Below are 18,281 nucleotides of genomic sequence, written 5' to 3' on the forward strand. Positions count from 1 at the left end.
TACCACTTTATTATTACCTATAATTATGGTGATTTTTGTTTGTACAATTATTACTAGCGTTACTATTATTATCATCACTAATGTCATTTAATTACAATTTACACAATCAATATAATTGCAACAATTCTAAATCTTTTTACTATATCTCCTACTAGAATGTATTAGAAATTGTTCTTAAATATTTTTTTAAACATAAAGAATCAACATTAAAATTAATTGTGAATAAATTGATTGTGTAATTGTACTCAATCAGAATATTTGATTTGAAGATAAAATAAAAAATTATTACATGGTTTTGCATGTTATAATTGTCCATAAATTAATTTGTAAGCAGAGAGAGACATTCTGGTACTGTCAAGTAGGATAAAAATTTGCTTGAAATTTTTTTAGAATGATCACGTGCAACCTTCCAATTTAAAAACATTTTACTTTGTATGATAAGAATTGATAGATAGACTAGATATATAAATAAATATAGATAACAGTAAAAAAAAATTATAGATATAGATTAATCCTCTTACCTTTTTATATGTAAGAATTGATAGATAGATATAAATATAGAAATAAATATAAATAACAGTAAAAAAAATATAGATATAGAAAGAGATTAATCCTCTTACCTTCTTGTATGGTAAGAATTGAATGTGCTTTATATTTTTAAGACATCAAATATATTTATTTTATTCAATACTTTTCTAATAAGGTAGTAGAATGATTTATAAGAAAATAGAATAGTGAATACAATATTACTCTTTATATATATATATATATATTGTCATTATCAATAACATTATACATATTACTCTTCCCACCATTAGCATCACGCCATTCTTATCGGTTAAGATACTTAGGCAGTTTTATATTTACTTAAAAACAAAATTAGAAATATTTTTTTTGGGTAATAAATTAGAAATAATTTTAAAATCATATAAAAATAAATTTTTTAAAAAAATTGCCTAACTTATCTCAACCGATAAAGAAAAGATTGGTTTAATTTAGTTAGAAATTAAAATTATATTAAGATTGAATGAAACTAAATCGTATAGCCTTACCAAAAAACAACTAAATCGTATATTGCTTTTACATTTAATTTAAAATCCAAATATTTTTTTTTTCAAATATCGGATAATACACCGAAAACACTCCTACCTGGTTAGTTGTCACCACTTTAACTTGGGGCATATAGTATTAATCAATAGATTGGAGTTGGAATAAAACTAATCCTTCTTGTATCATTTCTTATCTCTTCCTATTTTTTATTTTTTTTATCACGCTCTTTTATTATATCTATTTCTATTCAATTTGGATCACCAAAATGAGCCTAAATATATTTCTACACAAGAAAAACATTCATTTCATTCCTTTTAGACATTAATTATTAATAATAATTAACTATTTTAAAATTTCATTACATTACTTTTTCTTGCTTGAATAATAGGCGTCAAGCAAAGCGAGAAGTTTGTGAATTCGCTATTTCCCATTGCCATGTTATAAAAGGAAAAATAAAATGACTTGGTGTAATTGCAATTTAGGAAATTCAAAAAGATGATAGACCACATGAACAAATTTTAACTCTTCGTACAAAAACAGATCTAAGCAGGATAGAAGATTAATGAAACTGGGTCTAATTTGCACCAATTAAAAAGAATATAATCCATTAATCTTGAATAGCCCTTTTGGCATGAAGTGTAAACTAAATTCAAATGCACCAACACAAGATGCCAACAGATAACCTTTTTCAGTTTCTCCTATCACTAAATCATGTAGAACATGTTTAAAGGATTCATAGCATTCAATCACAGCACATTTCATATATTCATCAGCACATATGCGCTTCCAATGATCAGAGTCTCTCCCTCGAAACTGAGTTGTCATATCCAGTGCTACAGTAATCTGTAAAGTCTGACAGCGTCAATCATATAGACCGATAATAAACATATGAATATTGAAATTGAATCACATTTGAATAAAAAAAATTTGAAGGCAAAGATAAGTTTTATTAATAAAATAAAAAGGAGGCTCAAACATAATTCACAAGGTTTGATATATGACAACCTAGAACAGACAAACAGAGAGGATGACAGCAAACTAAAAGCCTGGTAAGAGGTAACCTAACAAACAAAACCAACCCATCAGAACAGGGTACTAAAACCCCAAATACAAGTCAACATATGTATATTGCGATGAACATATTACCAGAACATCGAAAAACCCATGACAAAAAAAAAAGGTTGTCAGTGGTTAGCCTTCCATCAAGCCTAACTCACGCGACATCTTTCATACATAAGCATCTGCCCAATTTTATAGTATGATTTCAATAATTGCATCAAAATTATCAATTCTCATACTCAATTTTCTTGTTGGGGGATTTGTTGTTGTTTGACAGTAGTCACGATACTGTGTTGTATGTGGTACTAGGAAAGTTAATTTGTTTGGTTGAAAAATTGCACACAGGCGTCTCTAGTGTTCACTTATGTGGTGTATTTGGTTAGTTGGTTGTTATGATTTTTGTAACTCTTGAGGGCTACAACATTTCACACCTTGTGATTGTTGTTCAACTCCTCTTTTATAAAAATATCATCCCAATTTTTTCTATGAATTTGAATAAAATTTATACAATAATAACATCAAATCCCTCAATAATACCATCCAGATTTTATAGTATGAATTTGAATTAAAATTCATACAATAATTGTGTCAAAACCATAATCCTCAAACATATCATCCCAATTTTCTAATATGAATTTCGATAAAAATTCATACAATAATTGTGTCAAAACCATAATCCTCAAACATACCATCCCAATTTTCTAGTATGAATTTGGATAAAAATTCATACAATAATTGCGTCAAAACTGTCAATTCTCAAAGCATATCATTCCAATTTTTTAGAATGAATTTGGATAAAAATTCATAGAACAACTGCGTCAAAACCGCCAATTCTCAAAGCATACCATCCCAATTTTTTAGTATGAATTTGAATAAAAATTCATACAACAACTGCGTCAAAATCGTCAATTCTCAAAGCATACCATCCCAATTTTTTAGTATGAATTTGGATAAAAATTCATACAACAATTGCGTCAAAACTGTCAATTCTCAAAGCATACCATCCCAATTTTCTAGTATGAATTTGGATAAAAATTCATACAACAACTGCGTCAAAACCGTCAATTCTCAAAGCATACCATCCCAATTATCTAGTATGAATTTGGATAAAAATTCATACAACAACTGCATCAAAACCGTCAATTCTCAAAGCAAACCATCTCGATTTTATGGTATGAATGAAATTCATACAATAATTGAATAAAAATCGTCAATTCTCAAAGCATATCATCTCAATTTTATAGTATGAATCAAATTCATACAAGAATTGTGTCAAAACCATCATCCCAACTTTTTAGTATGAATTTAATTGGGATAAAATTCAAGCAATAATAGCATGAAAACCCTTAATTCTCAAAGCGATAATAGCATCCAGATTTTATAGTATGAATTTGAATAAAAATGCATACAATAAAAAACTGTTCATTATCAAGACAAGACAATCACATTCCAGCAGGCTTCCTGAATATTTTCCAAAATCCAGAACTCAACAAGCCAACAAAGCTCCACATATGGTTGTAGATTGAATAGCTTTTCTTCATCATCCTTATTATCCCACAAGCATCCAGAAGGAGGATTAGGCAGATCATCAGAATAAAACCACTGCACTAGTTTGATCAATGCTTCCCAGCTAATATCAACTTTTATGACTTCTGAATGACTGCAAGAATGAATAACATTTAAGACAGACCATTAGGGGAACAAACAAGGCAATCAAAATGCAAACGGGACACAAAAATTAAAGCAAACAGAGAAGGCTCGAATAGTTTCTCATTCGAAACGAAAAATTCTTCCACGTCTAATTTCCAAGGATGTACCACACTAAGTTGAGAGTTCAACATGGGATGAACATAACAATGCAAACCATGATGACAACTACAACAATCTTTTACAGTAATGTTGTGTCTTGGATGACCCACTAATCCTTTATTTATAATGAGCAAATAGGATCTACATTAATTACATAGAATCAATCTAATCTAAGTAATAATGAACAAATCCCTCATTGCTCTCTAATGATAATTAAGAGAATAATATATAATTCTAACAACAGACATGGTTCCAAACCATTTCCAACCAATTCTTAGATTAAATTAATAGAACTCAAGACTCAAGAACACGTGTCAATTCCAAAGGCAATATATTTAGTTAGAATATGCTTGTGAAGAAAAGATTTGAATCATGGCCTTGTCAAGATCCAATTGCAAGGTGTGGAGCTTGAGTCCCACATTAAAAGTATAGGATTCTAGTACTGGGGGTTAGAAGCCCCAAGGTCATTATCAGGTCTTTAATAAGAGTTTAATCATAGAACAGATTAAATAGATACTGTGAACAGAGGATAAGATATAGACACCCATGCATGTTTTCCTTTGGACCATCTACATGTTCAATTTTCATGAGCTCCAACTTGAATAATAGGCAAAGCTTTTGTGTGACATTTTGATCATCTGTATTATCAGAAAAAACTGTAAAATAGATCAATTATCAATGTCTTGATCAATAATCATCTTTCTTGCATTCCTGACCGGAATAAACCTTTTAAATAATCACAACCAGACTGCAATACAACTTTGTGAACATGCATATAGTGCACTGTGTCATAACAAATATTGCATGTCCACCCAATAAGTTTATTTGATTTAGCTTCCAACGTAACCTCCCTGAAAAGAAATTGAAAAAATAAAAATTTCTCTCCCAAACCTTGCAAACAAATGTTAGCAATATCACTGTTACTATTCTTCATTGTATAGAAAGTAGAAACCCTTTACTTACCCTAAATCAAAGTCAATAAATATCTAATCAATAAGCAAGCTCCAATCAGTACTTGATAATAATAATAATACAATTGCATTTAGCAACTGCTTCCAAACTAGGAAACACAGACACTTCCGATGAATGCCATGTCCACGTGTTGGACACGTTTCCAACACCCACACAGCTTGGACATGCGGCGGACACCGTGTCTGACACGTTTTTGCGGTGTCCAATTTTTTTTTTGGGGCTTGGACACACCACATGCACTTCTCTAAGTAGTTGGACAGGCATCGGACACTTCTCTGGATGCACATCAGATATTTCTCTGTAGATATCCCTGCTTATATGTATTTTAATTCTCTTGCAATAACGGCTGAAGACATCAAAAAGAAAAATCCAATAGTTGACTGATTATTGCCTCCAAGAAAATCAAATATGAGGGAGGGAAAAAGCAGGAAATCCATCAGTAAGCGAAACTCGGAACAACTATGGTTTGAATATGTTAACCTCTGAAACTTGTTTTAAATATCTTGCATGCATAGCACTCTTAAATGCTGCCTTGACTAGACATGTGTTTCTCAGGAGGATCCTAATTTATGGCAAGCCAACCATATAATAAGAAACACAACAAACAAAAACTTACTTTAGTGGTCTAGCAAGAACTCTTTGACCCATTGTGACAAAGCTAGTTTCTTGGTTTGACATAAACCAGGGCAAGGAAGAGACACTGTAACAAGCGATAAAAAATTACGTAATACAGGGTTCTAAACACACCAAAGTGTTAGCTCTAAGTAGAAAAATATTCATATCCTTCCAGTGAAAATATGCTCACCAACACCTAATATGGTGGGTGAGCGCATTCCATGATCCTCATTAAATTCTTCCAGAAGGTTACTCATTTTCAAAGCTTCTTCCAAATAATTATCCTAGAAGAAAATTTCAAATAAACCAATTTTAATAGACATCCATTGTCAACTTGTTCAAGCTTCACATTTTATAATGTTTTACCTGGTTCATGTCGATAGCCTGAAGAGCTCCCCCTCTGGTAAAAATGCTGGAGACACGGAAACAATCATTTCTAAGTTAAACCACTAGAAATTAACTACCTCTTCTTTGACATCAATATGCATTTACTTGGTCAAGATTGTCCACAGCTTTGACCAATACAGAATAATAAACTTTCTGTACTTTTCCGCCTTCTCTTTCTTCAACTTCATCAATTTTCTTCAACTTTATCAATATATGCAACACAAAGTGAGGGATTGCTATAAATGAAGAACCAAAAATTAAATTCTTAAATTATGAACTAGAGAAACTAAAAGCCAAATTAGATTCTTCAATTTTATTTAACAAACGGAGAACATACTTAACCATCAAATTCAGGATATCTGTTGCACGACTGTCTCCAGAGCGCTTCTGATTCCCATATTGCTGCCGGTTGCAACGTATGTGAATTTCAAGTCAGCCATAGCCTCTAAACGGGCATATAAGGATCTATGACTCTTTTTTTCTTCCTCAGATGGAACAGCAATCGCTTTATAGCCATCGAATATCTCTGCTCACAAGACAAAAATAACATGCAATCTTCTTAGCAGATAAATACTCTTTTTTTTTCAGGCACCATGATGAATACGACAAATACATTTACAGGAAAGCATATTAATGAAGAAATGCTTGTTAAGAGTTGAAGGTATGTATACATAAGAAAAGACTGAGCCAACTGTTTGGAAAAAACTGTGAATCACAACCCCCCCCCCCATTTTACCTACTAGATTTAGCTAAATATCTCAGAATAAAAGGAACTTAATCTTACCTTTTTCAGAAGCCATATCAAGAATGCCTAGAGCTTTATTGCTCGCCGGTAGTACATCATTCCCCTAACTACATTAGAAGAGGAAAAAAATCAGTTGACCTGATCCAGCCTGAGGGGAGGGGAAAGGGAGACACCATATACCTGTCCTACAAAGTGTTTGTCCTCTTAATGAGGCCCAGTGATGTAGCTGTAATATATTCTCCTCTTTCTCCCATATATCACTATCTTTCTTACACTCAAGTCTCTCCAAGAAGATATTCCATTCCTCTGGCAACATTACTAAATTTTAGCCAGTCCATTCTCTATTAGCAATGCACAATTAAGTTATATTGTGAGTTATTACAAACCTGGGAAGATCTTTTGAAGGTAATACATGATTGACACACCATCTTCATTCTCAACCTCAATGTCACTCTTAGAATATCCTTCATTTCAATCACATGTTAAGTTTGTTTGTTTTTCGTTTGTGATGTTGCTAGCGTTTCAGAGTGACTTTGTTTGAAATTGAAGGATATCAAAGTCATATGATTGAAAATTGTGATTTTTATTTTTTGCATTCGGAATTCTATTACACTATCGGTATTTGAGAAGATATAAGGTTGGCTTTCAGTGGTTAGGGAAGGTTGAAGGGAGAAAGGAAAAAGGAAAAAGGGAGAGGTTGCGGGTTCAAATCCCCCTTATTAACATTTCTAACAAAAACTAACAAACTAACATTTACCATAAAAATAAAATATGATCGGTATTTGATTGTTTTGTTTGCCCAAAGGGATCATTTGATCAATTTAAGGCTTAACTTGGAGCTTGAATGTTATTTATGCTGAACTTGTGACTCACAGGATGCAAAATTGAAGCAAGGAAGTCAATGAAGCTGTTTTTGATGGGTTTCATGTGATCTCTGTGGTTGTTTGTCCACTGTTTTTAGCGTCTCTGAAGGTAACTTTTATAAAGGCTTGTGACTTGTGACGATGTCCTCTACTGATAATCATTGTCCTTCTTCACAAATTTCCTCCTTTGTCCACTCTATATATTGTCTCAGGCTGGAACTAGTTCATTCTTTGGAAGAGAATCAAGGATCCATTACCCAGGATTCGGAGCTTGAACCATTCCAAAAACAGGTTACTGATCGATTCGAGGACCTGTCCAGGGTTAGTGATGATGAATTGCTGTCAATTGATTGGATGCGGAAGCTCATGGATGCATTTATCTGCTGTCATGAGGAATTCAGGGCCATTCTGTTGAACAATAAAGAGCAGGTCCTGAATTCCCCTATGGTTCAATCAATCTCTGATTTCTTCGAGAGGTTGGTAAAGGCACTTGACATTTGTAATGCGAGTCATTGTGTGCCTTGGGTTCTAATCAGAGAGCATTGAGTGAAGGCCAAGTCCAGAGGGCTAGAAAGGCACTGATGGATTTAGCACTGGCAATGCTTAATGAGAACGGTTGTAAGTCAGTTTTTACTCAGCGTAACAGATCTTTTGGGAGGCATAACACTAGCAAGGATCACCGTCACCACTTGATAGCGCATACTGGATCAAATTCATGGACTGTATTCCGATCCTGGTCTGCAGCCAAGCAACTGCATTCCATTGCAAGCAACTTGGTTCCCCCTCGTGGGAACGAAATTGTTTCAACAAGTGGGCTTGCAATTCCTGTTTATACTATGAATTCTGTTCTCTTGTTTGTTTTGTGGACTCTTGTTGCAGCTATTCCTTCTCAGGATAGAGGTCTCAACATCGAGTTGTCTGTTCAGTGCCAATTCTAGTGGAGCACCCCCGTCACTTCACTTTATGAACGGATCAAGAAGTGAGAGCGAAAAAGCTCAAATGGTTTGCTGAAGGAGATTAATCAAGTTGAAAGTTGTGTCCGGAATATGACTGACTTGGTAGATTCGATTCAGTTTCCATTGACGGATGAGCAGAAAATGGAAGCTGATCAGAGGCTGAAGGAGCTAAGTCTTGTTTGTGGAGCCTTAAGACATGGATTGGATCCATTGGAGCTCCAAGTGAGGGAGGTGTTCCGGAAGATTATGACATGCCGAGCTGAGGGGCTTGATTACCTAGGCTAGTTAAATTATATATGCATGCAGTGCAATGAAATTGTTGCTTGCAGGGCATCATTGATCATCAAATGTCAAAATTTGTGGAACATGTAGATTTTAAATATTGCCACCATTTTGGAAGAAGGAAGACTGACTAGATGCGTTTAGCTGGTAATGACTATTTGTATATTTATGGTTTCTTTCCTCAATCACACACACACCCACACCAAATTTTTCTTTGGATAGTTGTCTGAATAAATATTTTATGCTGCAATTCTTCAAATAGAAAGCAGATATTTGTGGCCTTACACCTACAAGGAGTTTTATGGTGATGCTGTTAGTTTCTTTTTTTGTTTTCTTATGCTTAATTATACTGTTAATCCCTTTAATTTGGATTGCATGTGATTTTGGTCTTTCAAATTTGTTTTGAGCCAATTAAGTCCTCTATTTTTAAAATGAAGCAAATTTGGTCCATTCATTGATTTTCTTATACCTAAAACTCTTGAACTTTCACTTTCTACTCAATCTTAATAAATCGAATTGATTAAATTTTTTTAAACCTTGTATGCAAAGCTCACCAACCAAAATATTATTAATTTGGCTTATATATATTGTCTCTACAAATATAGCAGTTTTTTTTTTTTTTATTCCTACAATGCTCGATAGCATCTATTTTGATCTTTGGCATGACTTGCCATCAGGAAAAAAAAAACACATTTTTTTTAACCTGCCATCACGTCAAAGACTAAAATATTTACAAAAAAAGAAGACTAAAATAGGTTACAAGGAATATTATAGAGATAAAAAAAAACTAAAAAAATACAGGGATAGAAACAAAATTTGCTATATTTATAGGAACATAAAACATATTTAAGTCAATCAATTTTCACTAAAAAAAATCCTCTTTAATTTCACATCTTAAAAAATCTTCAAATTTCATTTTTCACTTGTAATTTTTTTAAAAATTGTTTTATGTCCTAAATCAATTATAAACCTGCAAATATGTGAATAAAAAAATTAATTTGGAAGTTTTAAATGGAAGAAATTTCTTAAGGGACCAACTTTATTTAATTTTAAAAATAGAAAAGTTTGATTAGTTTGATAAAGCTTGTAGGAACCAAAGGGGTCTAGCTGATAAAAAAAAATTTGAAGGAACAATTTTCTATAAAATTTAAACTAAAAAATGAAAAGTAAAATTTTTTTTTTTTTTATTCTGGAACATTTCCTTTGTAGTACAAAGTTGTGCATGATCTAGTATAAACCTTTTCCTACTAAGGTGGTGTTGACTAGAGACTTTATATATTTTATTCCAGCAGGATATTTTAAAATTGAGCTAAAAATGTGATTTTTTATTTTATTTTTTTTGCGGCTATTAACAAGTAAAGCAAGAAAACTTTTTAAGTGGAGACAATTCTGCTTTTATCTGCTGGATGATGATGAATTGTTGCTGAAAACTGAAGCAAGAGGGAAGAATAATTAATACTTTTTGGAATCTTAATATAATTGCACATGAACGTGTGTGTATAGAGTAAAAGTCAAATTAACGGTGAGCAGAGCAGGCGCTAATTGAGGCAGCTGATAGAATAAACTCTATTAAAGTGAGCATAAATTGAGATGAAAAATAAGAATCAGAATTAGACCGTAGACAACGGCAAAACAAACAGTTGACACGACACTGGACCAACAAGGCAAAATCACAATGTAAAGAGATAACTTTGACTTTCAGCAGAAAATTCTTGAATTCCAATTGTTACTATACACCATTTTGCCTAATAAGCCCACAAAACCAACAACTTGTAAAACACTTTTAACTTTTAACCGATATCGTACACACGTGCTGTTGGTTGTGCATGCCAATGCAAGAAATAATTACCTTGGCATCTAATGATTGCTTTGATCTCACTATGTTGTGTAATAGTGTAAGTCTTATGTCATGCAAATAGTACCCTTTTTTTACTAACTAAAGAGCTCTGGGAAAGACCACATTATGAACTTGACAAAAATGTCACACTCCAAGAATTCAATGTGAGCAGCACGTCCAATAAGTGTGTTGAAGCTCCTCCTGCCGTAGGAGGAGGTTTCGAAGTTAATGTCGCAGCGCATGACGACACGATGTTCAGAGTGAGTTCTCACTTGGTCCAAGCAATTGTTTAACATCTCCAGGAACACTTTCCCTTGTTTAGAAAAGTCCATTGTTGCTGCTGGACACAGTTCTATTCTGGCAGAATGATATGGAACATAACCATCCTGACACAGTCACACGTACACCAAGCATTATGATACAAGCTTTAGAAATAAAAGGAAACACTTTTTATTCATTAAGGTTATGCACAACATCTAAACTAAAGTCATTTTGCATCCTGATGCTTTAACACAACAACATGCACCCACTCAGTTAGGGGACACTCGTGGTCTCTGCTGACCCAAGACCAAAAAAAAAAAAACCACAAGCATGTTTATGACTCATGTGCAATACCCTTTTCATGTGTCAAGACAAATGTTCAGATAAATACTTTTAAGAAAATCAGAAAAAAATAGCCAATCATGTTTTCATTATTAGTACAAATCCCATAAATGTAATCTTACTAGCTTGCATATTTCCTTCACTCGCTTATGTTTCTCTTTCTCTTCGTGACACATAAGTTTCAATTTATACTCTTAACGAAATGATCCAGTAGATGAATGACATATATTGTGAAGTAATGAAAGGAAGGAAAGTTCTGTTAATGTAGATTTACAAGCTATGCTAAGTAATTCTGTGCTATAGGCATATAAAAGAACTTACCTGAGGAGAGGATAAAAGAATCACATTCTTGAAGTTTGCCAGTGTCTTCTTCTGCAGTACAAGATAACGAACATTATTATACTTTAACCAAAAACACATCAAAATAGCACTTGTACCCCTATGCCTAATATCCTGAATTGAACGGAAACTTTCAAGATGACAACTGTTCTGCAGCCTTCTCTCTACTAATTACCTCCAATCCAAACCCCAAAAAGCCTCATAATGTTTAGAGACAAGCGAGGAGACTAGAGGGGGGTAGGGAGGGAGCAGCTATAAATAAGGGCAAGGTAATATGCATTCAATACCTTTGAGAGATTGTAGATGAAGGTATTTTCAAGATCATGATCATCTGTGAAAGTTAGTTGATGGATGCATTGTGTGCCCTTGATCTTCTTCAAGAGCCACAATCCTGAATTGAATATAGAGTTCGAACTATACATATAACCCAAGTGCGGACCAGATATAGAAACATATGTATACAAGTATCTTAGATAAGGCTCCATGATGCTTTCTGAAATTAAAAATTAAAAAAAAGGTACATTACTGTCCCAAGATTAAATTTTGATGAGTATTATTCTCTATTCTTCAAAACTGTGTGTAAATACCTGCCAAAGCAGCTCTGATGATGAGATTCCCAATAGAATGGCCAACAAAGCTAAGCTTCATATCTTTTAAGTTTCCAACTCTTGAAGCTTTATCCATCTTCTTTTTCAGGAAAGAGATAACTTCCTGAGCAAGCCGTGATCCCATTTCTCTGAAATCTCCAGATGTTTTGTCTTCATTTGTCTCTGACATAAGAACCTGTATTTTGGGGTCTATTAAAAGCCACTGGTTCCTAATAAGCCGTAAATCTAAATGATGTCCCTGTTTGTTTGAGTAGCAAAGGGTGTCTTAGTCAGACGATCCAGTCAAAACAAGCACAAACATTAAACAAGGAATTTCACAAACTTCTGTAAGTAGTAAAAAGGCAAACAGAATACCAAAATAAATCAGGCTAGAGTAGAAGTAAAAGACAAGACCATCAAAGCAAACAGCAATAACTAGAATAAAAAGGAAGTAGTATTGCACGTCTCCATGCTTCTCTTGAAGGCCAGATCTAAATTACCAATTACTCATCAATTTTGAAAACTGGGGATTGATTGATTTAATATACACTGGAATCTAAACAACATCAACAAGCCAATGTTTACCATTGTTTGCAGAAGTAGTTTTCTTTTGAATATTAAAAAAGTAGTTTGTTAATCCAAAAAATTAAAGTGCACAGAGTAACAAGAAATCAGGAAAGAAAAGCTGAAAGAAATTAAGGATGTGAAGCATGCCTGAAACCCGTGAACAAAAACAACTACTCTCAAAACATGCTCATTTTGTTGTGGGCTATTCCTAGGCAACTGTATTATGGCTCTAGATCCATTTTCCAGGATATGTCTAGCTTTGTCCTCCAAAGGAAGGAAATATGACTTCACACTGGCAGAACGGTACATGTTTTCCAAGCGTTCAACAATAATAATAGGAACACGCAAAGGATCTCCAAATATATACATGTCTTGAAGTGACCGATTGTTGATCTGCATGGAATTTGTATGACAAAAAATACAAATCAGCAGGAAAAACAAAAGTTATAATTATAAACATTCAGTAAACAACTACATACCCTCATTTGTGCTATACCACGTCTATGAAGTTCAGCTCGCATTGTTGCAGTTTGAACAGGCTGAAAAGGAAAAGAGAGACATAAAATACTTGAACAATTTGTTACCCCAATTTATATGAAGACAATAAAATGATAAATTTAAAACTCAGCAGATAATTTATGAAGTTTATGGAAATTATATAGTGTATACTGGATAGTTACATCATCGTTAGATCTCCTTGTACTTGATGATCTCCCACGTAAGCTACGGTACAATGATGTCCCCTCAACTCCATTACTCATGTACTGGTGAGGCATATCAACCTTGGAGTACACCATCCATATTGACCACTCAGTTCTTCGATCATTAGCCCATGAGTTACGGAGAAATTCCAGTATCTTTGTTTTATTTTCCCTGATGAAGCGATGAGAATAAAAAGGAAGAGAAAAACCATGTCATTGACTTGAAGGAAGGCTTAATATTAAAAGATATTTAACTGAGTGTATCTTTTTTCACAAGATACATAACAGCCTTAATGTTACAGGTAGACGCTAACAATGCATGTTTGTAATAACTAAAAGTCTGTAGATCAGGCTCCTGTATGCCTAATTATATTATGCAAAAATGAACACAGAAAACAGCCTTTTCCAGATACCATAATGGTCATAATGGATACACAGATATTGTGGCATGAGTTTATTGAAAATGGGGCTATAATGACCTGTACAGTTGCTGAACTCATAATAATTTGGATGTGTAGCTACTACATAAATGAATTTAAGTATACCTGTGGAATTTCAGAAATGTATTCCAGAGATATAAGAGCTGATTCCCAATAAACTGGAAGGAGTTTAACATGTCATCCCAAGAAAAAGGTTGAGACAATTCCTCAGTAACATGATTGATATATTGAGTAACTTTCTGTTGAAGGTAAGAAGAAATTGTTGTGTGAGAAATAAATCTAAAACATAAAAAAGGCATAACAGATAATGAAGCATTTGCATTGCCAGAATTAAGAACCTCAGCACTGATTTGTGTCCCATCAGACAGTTGAAGCGATACCTCATCATCAGTACTTTTTTCATGTGCTGTTGAAGTAGAATTGAGTGACTTAGTATCATAAGGTTCAAAAGTAATTCCAGTCAAATCAATAGCTTGGTTAGTTCCTTTGCTTATTCTTCTCAGGTCATCAAGCAGGATATCACGGGCAGCCATCAATGCTTTGATGAGTGCAGCCTGGTTTGAAAGAATAAGATACAACAGTAAGCAAATATCAAGAAAAAAGTTGTAAGAAATTAGGAATCTTTGCCAATAATGTAAATTACAATTTATAAACACTTCAATAAAACAAGAAGCACTGCTATGAAGTTATAAAAGATTTTCTACTGTAACAGAACACACCTTGCTTGACCTAACACATTCTTCACCATATGTTCCTTTAGAAGCCAAAGAATCACTATTACAATTAAATTAACACCTTTCAGAACAGAATAGTATGAAACAATCTAGCATAAGTTATTGCAAAGCAATGGTTACTGGAGTATTATCTATTTGAACCATAAAATATGAATTCTGACAAACCTTGGTACCTTCAGTTGTGGTGTGAGATAACCAGATTTTAGTAGACTGATATGAACACTAGTATCAACAAGGACAGCATGGAAAGCATCAAAATGTACAGGACAATACGAATGCAATCCCAAAAGAGCTTTAGGAGGGATCCTATACTCATGAAATGAAGCTGCACATCCATTTACCGAACTTTGTAACTCGGGCCTGCTCAATTACATAAACAGTTTCAGAAGTCACAACCTCTAATCATCATCATCATTAACTCGAGTTCAATCAGTATCCCAGCATGGAACTTTCACTCACTTAATGAACAGAAGAGGAGAAAGAGCATCATTAACTAACCGCATTTCAGGTGTTGGAGTGTGAAAGAGCTCAAACTTCAAGATAACAGCAGACGATTTCCCCTGTGGATAAAAATAATCATTAGCAAAGATATTTGTGACCTAGAAGAAGAAGAAGAAAAAAAAAAGGTAGAAGTGTATGGTTTATACGTAAAATAACAGAGAGAGAGTAGAAGTGACCTCGTATCTGCCATAAGATAGATAGAATGAGATCATGATAGCAAGAATTACATCCTGCCTTGCATATCTAATCCGGAATGACGGCGTTGAAAAACTGTTGTCTTTATCATCAATCATCCAAACTCCACATAAATTGTCAGCACCCACTTCAGGAGCTGCAGCTCAAAGGAAAGACGGATTCAAAGATTTTAATCGATCTAAGAAGAAATATTATGTAAGACGGCAAATTAACCGGGCAAAAAAATAAATGCTCAGCATATTCAGCATGCTAGTGCTAATGTCTCACGAAAATCAAACAGTAAGGCAGTTCAAAATAGTAGCCATAAAGATTTTGAGAACATATCCCAATCAAGGCTAATATGGGTTGAAAACAGAAAAATACACTGGCATTGGAATCCCCATTTAGCATTTGTTTTGCACACTGAAAACTTATCTGAGAAAATGGTGAACAACATTGGAAAACTCATTTTGGAAAAAAAAGAAGTTTGGAATGGTTAAATAAAAATCATGAGAACTGAAATAAGTTCTCAAACCTTATTTGCTCATATAGTAAAATTAAAAATAAAAAGAGGGAAAAAATGGGAAATAAGTTCTATTCTATGTTCCCTAAGCTGATTTCTTTTCTTTTTTTTGCTAACATGTTATTGTTATATGGAGTATAGTCGATGACTAATCTCCATTGGAGAACCTGAATGGTCACCTTTGGTGAAATTCTCTCATCCCAACCATATTTTTTTTCATCTATAAGACTCGAACTAAGACCTTGTTGGAGGGAGCGAGTATCACTTGAACCAACAAACAAAAGGTAAGGTCAGTCACATGAATTGCATAAGACCAAATTTTCAAGCAACCTAAAGTCAAACTAAAGAACATAGCTGCAATGAAACATTAACACATAAAAAATATTAGGAATATATTAATTTCACCTTCATACTGAACAACCCGTGCAGGAACCCCGGGATGGGAGTCATCACCGTCCTCCCATCTCAAAGTAATCTTGATTCTGTACCATCTGCACAACAATAACAATAATTAAAAATAAAATGTAAAATGTAAAATGTAAAAAAGAAGTTTTTAAAATGTACATAAAATAAAACCACCCGAATAGCAGAAATGAAAGCTTACCCTTGTTCAAAAAGGTCAAGATTGTGAAACCTATGAATGTAAACAGCAACTTCATGAACAGCATCGAGCATAGGAAGTTGGTGATTTGGCCTAGCAGAGGCAGTTTGGTCTGCATTGAGCAACCTTTTGGTTGACAAATTGGTTTGATTCAGACCCACGAACCATCCTAATCTCCGAAACATATGTAGTGTATTGTAGTGCTAGCAGACACAGAAATACTCTGAATGAATGGCCAAATGATCATCCCTTAGCATTTCAATGAAAGATGAGCAAAAACCCCACAAGTCCAGAACAAAAAAGGAAGCAACTTACTCATCCCCACATGGAAAATGTAAAGGTTCAGAAGAGAATTGCAATGTGGGTGGTGGAGTTAGGAAAAGTTGGGAGGAAAATGGAAAAGGGGAATAATGGAGTGTAGGCGTGGAAACAACAAGAACAAAGACAAAGAGAGCAGTAAGTAATAGTTTTGTTTTTGGGTTAATAATAATAATAATAATAATTAATAATTAATAATTGATTGTTTTGGTTGGCAGTGGGAGAGCACAAGGGAAGAGAGAGGGCCCCAAACTCGAAAGGCAAAGAGCATCATTTTCGTCAACCCTTTATTATCGCAATTCGCAGGTGATATTTTTAATCCCAAAAACGATTGAAAAAAGGCAACTTTGAAAATGGCACCAGCCAGGGCAGGGCATGTTGTCGTGTCGGTGCTGACACACACCACCGATTCCACTTTTCGTTTCAACTCAACTGTGTAGATCGAAATTCACGGGCCGTTTACTCTTCCAAATTTGTAGTAGTACCCTGTTACTACTTTACTCTGCCTCTTTCTTTTTCAATTTGTTATTTGTTGCATGATGCTCATTGAATTTAAATTTTTCTTATGATCTTGTAAATGGATTTATTTTTTTATCGGTTGTTAGCATTCTTGTATTGTTCATTAATTAGAAATTATCTTAAGAATAATTTTTTAATTGAATAATAGTATAAAAAAAACTTTATTGTGTTAATGTATTTTAACAAATTTTATATATGGGCCTTTTTCGGAGTACTGGTATTTGAATTTTTTTTATGGTGAAATTTTTAGATTTAGAAAGAATTGACATTGAAAAAAAACTAAACTGTGATATCGATAACTTAAAAAGTATCTATTATCTATTTTTTATTTAATCTATTTAATACATATACACTATAATACGCAGGTTTAAAAAAATAGGATTCTTGTTTTCCTCACTCTTTCAACTAATTCAGTATCTATATTCCCTCAACTTGGAAAAGTAGTTTTTATTCTGTTCCTATTCTTAAGGGATTTCTAGTTGTTATGGAGACTGAAAGAGTCCATGTTTTGATATTGATCCCTTTAATATAATAACAGTGCTCATTTTCGTATACCCTGTTACGTTTTTTTATGTACCCATTTTTATTTACCCTGTTACTTTGCTCTGGCTTCACCCTCCCCTTGCCGCACAGAAGGCTTTCTTTTCTTTTTTTTATTTAACAAATACTTAATTTATTTAATCTATTTTGTACATATAAATTTAATTACATAATTTAAAAAATAACATTTTATTTTTTATTTTTCACACTCTTTCGACCAACACAGTTAGCAATTAATTAGGTAACTAATCAAATGTAACGTCAATTCTATATGTTTAGCACGTATCATCATCTGTATCACTTATATGATTGTTACATGTGTTTAGTAATTATTTTTTTGTTTCTAAGAAAAATAAAAGTTTGATGCTCGTCCCAATAAGATTTATTTAATAGTTTGAATTTAGCTATGATAAAATTTAAAGTTTGATTTCAATTGTTCTAAAATTCAAAAGTTTGATTTTGATGCTCATAAAGTATTATACTATTTTCATTTTTAATATAATATATTAAGTAATACTTAATCAAATAATATAATATCAGTAGCTTAATAATATTATTA

At 33.3% G+C, this 18,281-nt stretch overlaps 1 protein-coding gene and 1 pseudogene across 4 annotated transcripts; one reads left to right on the forward strand and one right to left on the reverse strand.

Annotated features, from left to right (window-relative positions):
* The first annotated feature begins 6,907 nt into the window (after positions 1 to 6,907).
* On the forward strand, positions 6,908 to 8,741 carry LOC121175312 (protein ROH1-like; annotated as a pseudogene).
* A 1,554-nt stretch (positions 8,742 to 10,295) lies between these two features.
* LOC100789431 (protein FAM135B) lies at positions 10,296 to 16,946 on the reverse strand. Of its 4 annotated transcripts, none has more exons than XM_041018266.1 (16): positions 16,661 to 16,946; positions 16,349 to 16,568; positions 16,150 to 16,235; positions 15,224 to 15,378; positions 15,045 to 15,106; positions 14,712 to 14,906; positions 14,532 to 14,586; positions 14,193 to 14,366; positions 13,918 to 14,051; positions 13,352 to 13,544; positions 13,151 to 13,210; positions 12,819 to 13,064; positions 12,105 to 12,363; positions 11,805 to 12,010; positions 11,500 to 11,550; positions 10,296 to 10,961 (listed from the first exon to the last, which is right to left on the reverse strand). In XM_041018266.1, exons 2-16 carry the CDS (start codon positions 16,528 to 16,530, stop codon positions 10,671 to 10,673), a joined length of 2,349 nt encoding a protein of 782 aa, XP_040874200.1. In that variant the 5' UTR covers positions 16,531 to 16,568; positions 16,661 to 16,946; the 3' UTR covers positions 10,296 to 10,670. The 4 variants fall into 4 exon arrangements, with proteins under 4 accessions (XP_040874200.1, XP_006585464.1, XP_006585465.1 ...); XM_006585401.4 differs by having other exon boundaries at positions 14,151 to 14,366; XM_006585402.4 differs by having other exon boundaries at positions 16,349 to 16,945.
* Between the last annotated feature and the right edge of the window lie 1,335 nt (positions 16,947 to 18,281).

Source organism: Glycine max, chromosome 8 (genome assembly GCF_000004515.6).
Source record: "Glycine max cultivar Williams 82 chromosome 8, Glycine_max_v4.0, whole genome shotgun sequence".
Lineage (NCBI taxonomy): Eukaryota > Viridiplantae > Streptophyta > Magnoliopsida > Fabales > Fabaceae > Glycine > Glycine max.

Excerpts from the sequence above, each read along its gene's own strand:
- LOC100789431 (XM_006585401.4), bottom strand. The coding sequence starts at position 16,530 with ATGTTTCGGAGATTAGGATGGTTCGTGGGTCTGAATCAAACCAATTTG. Across the intron at positions 14,367-14,531 it reads AATGTGTTAGGTCAAGCAAG|GCTGCACTCATCAAAGCATT; the intron begins GTGTGTTCTGTT and ends CTTTCAAACCAG. Across the intron at positions 11,551-11,804 it reads TCATCTACAATCTCTCAAAG|AAGAAGACACTGGCAAACTT; the intron begins GTATTGAATGCA and ends CTTGTACTGCAG.